Below are 10283 nucleotides of genomic sequence, written 5' to 3'. Positions count from 1 at the left end.
ATTATATTTATGGATATTAAATGAGCTTAAATGTAATCTGAAAACTCAAACTGGGCTTGATAAATATATTCAAAGATTTAAACTTGAGAGCAGCGACTTGAGACTCAACTTGGACTTACAGTAAAGTAACTGTTTCACACCTTGCCTTATACCTAACCAAAGCAACTCCAATAGGTGAAAAAAACAAAGAAAAAGTGTGATTTACATTTGCAATAACTAAGTTCAATTGTATAAATGAAACTCAAGTAAAAACTTTTTTTCTACGGCGGTGTAAAAATTCTTTAAGGTTTGTTTATATCTAAAGATCACCAGGGAAAGTTGTAAAACTTTTTCTTTTGGCTCAATAATTCATAAATAGCTTGAATAAGACTCAACCAATTTAAGCAAAACATATCTACATGTATCTTCTATTGTAGGTACGCATAAGTTTGAATTATACATATGTCGATAGTTTTTACATAAATTGAATTTAAATGCAAATTGTGGAATGAGGCAACTCTACTTTATGCACTAAGTGTCACAATATCTCAAATTTCTCATGATTGAGTGAGTTTATAATTTTGAAAAAAATATAAGAACGGATAGCAATATTCAACAATTCAAAGTATACCTACATTGAAAGCAAGAACAATAAAAAATTGATTAATTTTTTTTTCTATCATTGACGGTCCCGAGTAAGATATTGTGTCACAGTAAAATCAATATAAAATTTATAATGGATTACATTATTTAAAATAATGTCTAAAAAATTAGGATTACTTTTATCTCTCAAAATCTGTTTTTATTAAATATCTCGATGAAAAGTTAACCAAAATTATGGATATTTTTTATTATAATCGTCATTGTAATACCTCATTTTAATGTAAATTGTATTATTCTAGAAACAATACTTGTGTTGCAACTGTTCCGGTCTTTTCTAAATAATTTAATTTATTTAAAAATAAAAAGATAAATATAATCTTTTTTTCATGGAAAAATTAATGGGCGGCTTTTTTCAAAATACACAGAGTTTTATTATTAAACTATTTGTAGGTACATTATTGTATTGGGGCGATTTCCTCTGATAACAAGTTTTTGTTTCAATTTTGTACCATATAATATATTTAGGGATGTACCAATACATTGTTGTGACATTAACACAAGGGTATTTTCCATTATTTTACTAGTCCGGCATACATTAGATCAAATGGTCTTGAGCAGTGTTTAGTTTGTAACTGAGCTGTATATGTTTGCCTCAGGAGTTGAAAAGTATAATGTCAATTTTAATGTGCCCAGGACAAATACTAATGAATCGACTTCAATTCTATTTTGAACAATATTATTCGACTAACATACAAAAAGGAAATATTTATCGAAAAAGTTAGTAAATGGTTTCAATGTAAACCGCTCAAACTCAATTACTACCGTTACGGACTTTTTAAATGACACATGATATAATTTAAAAGGAAAGGGAACTTGCTATTTTCCCCTAAATATCTTGTACAAAACATTGTTTATATAAGGTATTTTATTTCCAGAGAGTTGATTTATCTACATATACATATATTATTTATAAAAAAAGACCATAAACAATTCATTTCTATGTAAAAGTGTTTCATTACAGTCATTGAGCATTTTTAATAAATATATATATCTCTACGCTGGTAAGAGCCGATAGCGCATACACGGGAAAAGAAGGAAATACATGCCTCAATTGTACACTAAAAAAGTAACGCGAATACTTCTCTCACAAAGGAAAAATCATTTCAGTATGAATGTTTGATCAAACCATCAATCATTCCTGATGTTTTCTCTCAATCACTTGTGTTTTTTCTTTATAAAAGCAACCAGTATTACGAAAATGACTATTGGTAAGGCAGTATTACTATTTTTTTTTGTTAGTAAAGAGTATGGAACAAAACTGTTTGGCATGGATATGGAACAGAATCCCTACGTATGTATGTATCACAGTTTGATTCTTTGGGTCAATTCCCTTAAAAGCAAACCAATCTATCTGAAATTTGCCAAGTGAATACTTGTCTGTATTTGAAGAAAACTGATTTATTAAAATTTGCTATATTTTTTGCAATATATCTTTAAAAGACCAATCTAAATTAGTATTTAATATTTGAATCAAAGTTTTTATTAAAATTAAGAAAAAAAAATGGACTATAAAAAATAATTATAAAACTTATAAACTCCCTTCTTTAGATCCAAATAATCCCATGGAGGTAATTAAGGCTAAAACATCTTGTATCTAACACTCATCAATTATTTTTACGGAGAAAATAAAGATGTCAGGATTTTGTTTTGTGTATTTTTGTTCACACGATGGGCTACAAACTTAAATTAATTAAACTTAAAAAAACATAGAGCATGTTAAAATATCCCTGCTAAAATTTTCATATTTACGTATAATAAAACATCTACCAGTATGTAATCTGTCAAAACAAAGCAAGCTTTTATGATTTTTTCCCAAAGTATTTTTTCATTTCTATAAATACAAATCGTACTTTTTAAAGTTCGAAGGCACTGCTAATAGTACTTATAGAAGTAAAACTTAGTTGTATCAATAGAAGAATGAAAAATAGATAGATTTTATCTAAAAATGCCATATCAGGGCGGCCAATATCAGTCTCCCAAATCAAAAAACGATTTAAACTATAGCTAAAATTATTGAATATCTTAGCTCATTCAACAAATTTGACTACAAAGCCTATAATTGACTTATTGATTTGTAAATAGGGATGAAATAAAATAAAATGAGATTTTTTACTTTTCTTCATTATTGTTCAAGATTGTTTATATGCTTACAAATCACATATAAATTTGAATATTACAAATAACGCTAAAACATTCTGAAATTTATTACAATATGTCAAATATCCTTTAATTTTAACGACAAGCTATTAGCTGACGACTTAAAAATATGTTTCCAATTAATTCTAGCCGTTAAATCATAGAAATGTTATATTTTGCATATTGATTATTGTGTATATGCACCAAAAAAAAAGAATCTGCAAGTCATGTTATATATTGATAAAAGATTACATCAATGAATGCCACTCAAAGTATTTGTGTACGTATAAGATCTTAAACTATATAAGAATCCATATTTTTAAGAACAAATAATATATTATTTGCATTCATAAATGATGGTATGAATATAAAAAACTTGTAATTTCAGTTGATGACATTGATAAACAAAGTTTATCTTTCTCTATTCAACTTATAAATGCTTATATCATTTATTACTGCTAAAAAATATAAATATTTTGGGTAGTTAGTTGATTAATAAAAGTTATTAATAATCTGACTAAGAAAAATTGTCATAATATTCTTACAGTATTGATATAAATATTTACTAATCACTGCATAGATCAAAAATTGTCATTTTATTTTAGAAGATTATCAAAAGAGTCGAAATATCAGCGAGCATAAATTCTAAACAATCAATATCTTTATAACCTGCAAACATAGCCTTTGGAAATCAGAGGGGGGAGGAAATATCCCATCCTCCATTCTTAGGAAATATGAATTAAGAAAGTAACTGGGTATTTTGAGTACAGTGGCATGGTATATTCGTACAAGTAGCATAGTATATTCGGACTGGTACTTTTAATTATATTTCAAGTAAATTAATTTACTCTACAACTTATCACCAGATATTTCATTCCTATTTTGAGTTTAAATATTTAGTAACGGCATCCATTCTATGCTTTTTATATATTTAGTAGTTTTAATATAATGCTCTACTGAGAGGGTTGGGCATTTGGTGCTGAATTTGAATAGCGATGGGCTTGATTACAAAAGTCATCATAAGTCTTTAATAGTGAGTAAAAATGGAATCCGTGTATATTATTCGTATCTAGAGGCATATAAATATATCTTGTCATTTATTTTCCTTACAGTTGAAAATTGTTATTTATTACTCTCACTCCTTCTCAAGAATTAGCCAACATAACCCCCATATCAATTTTTTTATATCCTCACAATTATAATTTACATAATCAATAAGACAGATTTCTGGGGACCTTCCTATACAGCGTTACACAAAACAAGTAAGAAGTTTAAAAACATAAGCCATATTACCTCACGAAATATTTTTATGAAATTACCAGGAATTAATTTATTGGGACATGGTATGAATTTAATATGATTCTTCAATAAGTTATTATAAAAAAATTATCTACACACGCAAAACTGCTAGATATTTTGTACATCATAGAACTGTATTCATTACCTTTAAAGTAACTAACAAACACCTAAAATGAGCCTTAAATGCTCCTTTATATAAGATTTTCTTTTAGTAAAAGAGTTTCTCATCAACATAAATTTAATAAAATTGCATGCTGTTATTACTTACTGTATTTAATGAAAGTTTGTTACATATTGTTGCGAAAAACATTCAAATTTTTCTAACTTAAAACCTTTTAGTGTTAATTATTGTTATAATGCAATAAAGAACAGTTACTGGGATCCATTTAAATTTTTGATTATCCTAAGATAAAAAATTGGTAGAGTGGGTCAAGCTAATTTAAAAATTAGACAATTCATTTTATTGAATATAAATATTTTAAATAAGTGATATCATAAGCAGATTTCTACTGGAAAGATGGAGAAAGGTCTATTTGAGTATCAGGTAAAGTCAATACAAGTTTCCTACCATTTTAAAATTTTATGAACCCAAAAGGTATAAGAATTCATGCCCGTCCCCACAATTGTGTGTGTGTGACGGATTGATTGATTGATTTATGTTATGACTAAAAAAATGGAAATTTCTTTTCTAACACACAAGGACATTTTCATTTGAAAAAAAAAATCAACACCCACTAAATAAAAATACCCATTTAAGAACAAAAGGAGTGACATAAGTAGCTAGAAACAATCTTTCATAGATAAATATTTTTGCCCTGAAGGATGCTATGGAGATTTCTTCCAGTCCATGCCTTGAGTGGGTTTCTTTTCGGAACTGACATAAAAATACCTCATATTGATCATTTATTACGTCTGAACCTGGAATTATGGGGATAAAGGCACTAATATATATTCTGAGATACTTCGTGCCCTTGAACCTCGTAGGCCTAGAAAATGTTCATTCATAATACATCGAAACCAGAATTATGTTTAGCCATCAGATGGCAATACGAATGCGTTTGAGAATGTAAGACCATTAAACTTTTCTGTGCTTACTGCAAAGTCCTATATCGCAAAGATACTTACACGTATGAAACAAGTCTTTTCAGTAGATTTGAGAATGCTGCGTTTAACATTCGAATCCACAATATCGATGGTACTGGATTTGATACAGCAGTAAATCTTGCTCACTCCTGGCCTAACGGGCCAGTCTAGTTTCAAAGAACTCTGAAGCACCTTATCAAGGTCTTCAAAGCAAACAGTTTTTGTTAGCCAAATTAATAAAATATTTTTATGTTTTTTATCGATAGATCATAGCCAAGAGGTTTAATATTAAGCTAAATTATAATTTATGTTTATAAATATCCATTTCATAAATGTTCTATCGTTTGTATACATCTTTATAAATATGTTCAAATGTATGATATGAATAAAGATGAAAAAAGAGTAAAAATTAAACCAAAATTTAATATATGTATCTCTTAGGACAATATTTGTTCACAATTCATTGCTGTAATTGAATCACTTAAGAATAATCTCAAATATATTTAAATTGTATATATTGACATTAAAATCAATATTGAAACTAATAACTTTATTTGTGATATATTTAAAGAAACTTTTTTTTTCTTTACAGATCATTAGACAGGACAAATGACTTTTCTTAATCAGCTGTAAATAATGGATTTGATAGATTTTTGCGAACTTCAAGAGTCTGAATTAAAAGAACATTATCATTTGTATGCGGAAAATGCAACAGACAATTTTACAATAGAACTCTCATACTTTTTGAACAATCATAAAACAATATGTAATCGCCTTTGGATTGAAGAACTAGTGAGTTGGCTGGTACCCATGCTGTTTGCTATATTTGTAATTTTGGGTGTCGTAGGAAATGTGCTCGTATTGATTGTCATTTCATTTTATCAGCAAATGAGAAATACAACTAATATTTTAATACTTGTAAGTTTTTTTAAATTTTTTTAATATGTATACTTCATTTGCCTGTTTCTTTAATTAAATTATGAAGATATTGAGTTAATTTCAATTTTTTATAATGCAAAATATACAAGACCATTAAAAGCCTTTTTTTATGCATGCACTATCGATTAAGCTTTTCTAAAGTATCATAAATATACTTTTATTATGTATACTTTTAATAGGTTGCATCAATTTGCAGCATCCATTATGTAATTAACTGAAATAAATTGGGGTTTTTTAAGAACAGAAGCAATTCTAATATGATCGATTTTAAGAAAAAAACATATTCTACTCCAGGACAGATGCATTAAGTAAAATTACGTTCCATTTACTAAATAAATACTGGCATTTCAATTTTTACTTCCTTTTTTGGAGTAAAAGATCTTCCTTGTTTTATTATGGTACAATGGTCAAGCGCTAATAACTCCGCTCTGGATAAGGCCTCCACCCAGTTTTTTAAATTGTTATATTAAAATAATAACTTTTTTTAAGAGTGAAAAACTGACCTGTTGTAACATAAGAAAATAAAAAATTATGCTTTAATTAATATAAAATTCAAAAAATGTAATAGAAAAATAGGAAAAAATAATTTGACAAAAAAAGATTATTATTTTATGAAAAGCCATCATTTGATGAAAGAAGCTCCAAATTTTTATAAAAAAAGACCACAATTTCCTCGCACCCCCTCTAAACTATTTTTAGGTGTTTTTCTTTATTAAAAAAAGTATGTAAAAACCATACATAATAGCATAAAATAATAAAAAATTAGAGAGAATACAAAAATAAATATAATTAGTAAGAATGGTAGTATAAAAATATCTCTCTCAATTATAGCCGACTATCCATTTGCATCCATTGAAAATTATAATATTATTCAAAAACAATTTCGCTAACGATTGCTAAATATATAAATATGAAGAGAGATTAAACAAGCCTTAAAATAAAGGAAATACTCAAACAGCGGAGGAACATAATCAAATCAGCCATAACTACAAACTAAATTTTAAAACATTTATAGAAACAGAGAAAAACGTTTGATCGGTCTTTTTCTCCTATCTTTCTTTTCTTTCGTATGGAATCGATCTATTATAGCATTTAAAAGCTTTTATTTATTTTAATTTTTAAACAATTTCAAAAACGAAAAAAAGAATAGTTCTTTAGACATTCATTTTTGCCTTAGCTTTCGCTTACGTTAAAATCGACCTGAGTGCAAATCAAAGTTAAAAATTATATATTTTATCTTTTTGACACAACCATTAAAAGTATTGTTATTTTTCCAGAACCTTGCACTATCCGATCTACTCCTTCTCATCATCTGCATCCCGCCTACCGCAGTGGACTATGCCGTAGGATGGCCGTTTGGGAAAGAGCTTTGTATAGTTGTCCAATATCTAATACATGTGACAGTATATGGTTCTATTTACACACTTGTTCTCCTAAGTCTGGATCGATATCTCGCTGTTGTGTACCCAGTTCAAAGCATAACCATTCGAACCGTTTGCAATGCATTTATAGTCATTTCCATTACTTGGGTCCTTGCATTTACTTCCTGTTCCCCCATTTTCTTCCTCTTTCATACAAAAACAGTCAGTTCAATTAAGACGAATGAAGAGAGAAATGTATGTACATTTAATCGAGACGAATATTCTCACATAGTCGAAGTCACATATCAAACGACATTTTTCGTCACATCACTCGTCATTCCGGTCATTGCTATTATTTCATTGTACATCTCCATGCTTCATCGTTTATGGAGAGGAACTGCGGCTACACATGGTAGAGGCCCAGCAAGAGATAAACGCTGTGTTGGCCAAGAAAACAAACGAAGGGTCACCCGAATGATCATCTTTGTTGTAATTGTATTTGTTCTCTGCTGGAGTCCTTTACAAGTTGTGATGTTACTCAAAAGTTTTAAGCTCTACGAAATCAATCAAACGAGTTTAGTTGCTTTTCAAATCATTTGTCATTGCTTAGCTTATTGTAATTCCTGTTTAAACCCATTTCTCTACGCTTTTCTATCCTCAAATTTTCGGGAAACATTTAAAAAATCCATATTTTTTCCATGGAAAAGGAATAATCCAAGTAATAGTCCCATAAATAATAACCATATACCAAAGGTGACAATAAAGACGACAAATATAAATGAAGATGGTAATAGAATAACGAACCTTGGAATGCAGGAAGTAATACAATTAAAGTCAATGTGAAGAGTCTTCTAAGTCAAAAATAATTTGTTTGTATATTACTACATAAATGTTTTTATTTTTATATACTTGTATAATTTAATATGATTTTCTGTAAATCTTGTTGTTGTTTTTTTCTCAACTATATATGTAGAACTTATGATATATGTCTAATTTTAATTAAATATTTTTTCATTTAATTCAAAACGCATGTTCATTGAAGTTATGTCATAACTTAATCTGAATAACATTTTTATTTTTCAAGCATAACTGTAGACTATTTCACTCAACAAACTATACTGAATGATCTATTGTAAGTGTAGTGAATTGCATTCAAATAGTAAAAATTCACCATCACAATGAATTTATTAGAAATGGATATATTATATTTGGAAGACCACATCGGGACTAATTAAAGTTTTATTTTGAATTGAGTACATTAATCTATAGCTTACTGTATCGGGTATAGCAACTTACCCCGGAAATTGGAATCAAAAACTTATAGTTGAGCGAAATACGTCCGTGAGATATTGGGAATGATGTACAAATATATTATGTTAAAAAATATTTGGATAATTTTTTAAATTTTCTTCCAATATTTTTTTTTTTGTGTTAACGCACTTTCCATGTATGTACTTAACTTAGTTTCTTTATTGTTTATTTTATAAAACCTTACAGAAATATATGTATACCTATATAAATAGATGTTTATATTTACAAGTATTTTCCACATACACATATTATTCATTTATACGAATAATATTTGTAAAAAACACTAATAGAATACAGTGTGTAGTGATTAGTTCAACCTTTCTCTTATCCTTGTGACGTCTCTTCAACTGTTTTTCAAGACCGTACTTACACCAACACTCTTTGTCATGTAAACTTAATTATTTAGTTAATAATTTTTTTGAAAATATATTTTTATACGCAGATGATGCGTAAATTTTCTGTGCAGGTTTCAACTGTCTCGCTGCTATTTATACTAAGTTTTTTAAGTGAAGGGTTACTTTGAAAACCCCTATAATACTAAATAAATGTTACCTGCTTCTTTTCTCCAAAAAAACAAAAAGTACATTTACCCAATTCCTAAGATAGTATATGACTATTTAGACTTAGGAATTCACATGCATCCTTCATAATCTGCACCTCACTATATTAAATGAAAGCTAATGTAACTTAGGAATAGTTAAAGTAAGTTTCAAAACACGTAAGCCTTCGTTCACGGAAAAAAATTAGTAACTTTTATGCCCTCCCAATCTGAATGTACAGATCTGAAATCCTTCAAGAAACTTTTTGATGAGGTCCCTCGAAAAGGTACAAGTTAGGTTTGTGCTGATATTTTCTTCATTAGAAGATAGCGTCGTCTATCCTTGTCAAAATCAAAAACTTGGCCTGACCCCTCTGTACTATAGACGTGCTATAAATTAAGTACAGAGAGTGCTTACACTGATCAAAAGCAAGGCACATTTTTGAAGCCGAAAGTTAGTTGACGAAAACAAAGGAAAATATTGTTATTTTTACATCAACCGCTCTAAATCTTGAATATAATTTCAGAATACAAAATATATCGAATATTTTTTTAAAAATGGTAAAAAAATTGAATGACATAAATATTATAATTGTTTAACTGTTTATCACGAAATTGAATACGTTTTATTTTTGGGTTTACTTTTTTAAACAATTCACATACAGCATTAGAAAAAGTATTTTGACTAAGGGAAGGTTAAACATTCGACCATCTACTTGTCTTACATAGCTTTCCATACATCTTGGAAACTAATGCTTTCTAAAACTCATAATCTCTTCGGAAATACCATTATTTTAATAGAAATATTATGTTTTGAGCTAAAATCAAGGAATCGTAGAATAATTTGGTCCACCTCATTGCAACTTGGGAAAAATATTATTTCAAAATTAATAAATTATCGTCTAAAAATCATTTAGATGCAAAATAAATCATATTTCTCTTCCCTTCCTTCTTCATTTTTGTATTCATAATTG

At 28.2% G+C, this 10283-nt stretch overlaps 1 protein-coding gene across 3 annotated transcripts; it reads left to right on the top strand.

Moving 5' to 3' along the window:
* The first annotated feature begins 1727 nt into the window (after positions 1 to 1727).
* Positions 1728 to 8980, top strand: LOC121120803 (allatostatin-A receptor). Of its 3 annotated transcripts, none has more exons than XM_040715679.2 (3): positions 1728 to 1937; positions 5753 to 6078; positions 7377 to 8980. In XM_040715679.2, exons 2-3 carry the CDS (start codon positions 5797 to 5799, stop codon positions 8301 to 8303), a joined length of 1209 nt encoding a protein of 402 aa, XP_040571613.1. In that variant the 5' UTR covers positions 1728 to 1937; positions 5753 to 5796; the 3' UTR covers positions 8304 to 8980. The 3 variants fall into 3 exon arrangements, with proteins under 3 accessions (XP_040571613.1, XP_040571614.1, XP_040571616.1); XM_040715680.2 differs by having other exon boundaries at positions 1729 to 1850; XM_040715682.2 differs by having other exon boundaries at positions 1731 to 1933.
* Positions 8981 to 10283: the final 1303 nt, after the last annotated feature.

Source organism: Lepeophtheirus salmonis, chromosome 6 (assembly GCF_016086655.4).
Source record: "Lepeophtheirus salmonis chromosome 6, UVic_Lsal_1.4, whole genome shotgun sequence".
In the NCBI taxonomy this organism is placed as follows: Eukaryota; Metazoa; Arthropoda; class Copepoda; order Siphonostomatoida; family Caligidae; genus Lepeophtheirus; species Lepeophtheirus salmonis.
Note: the sequence above shows the minus strand (reverse complement) of the source record. Positions and strands in the feature narration are given on the sequence as shown.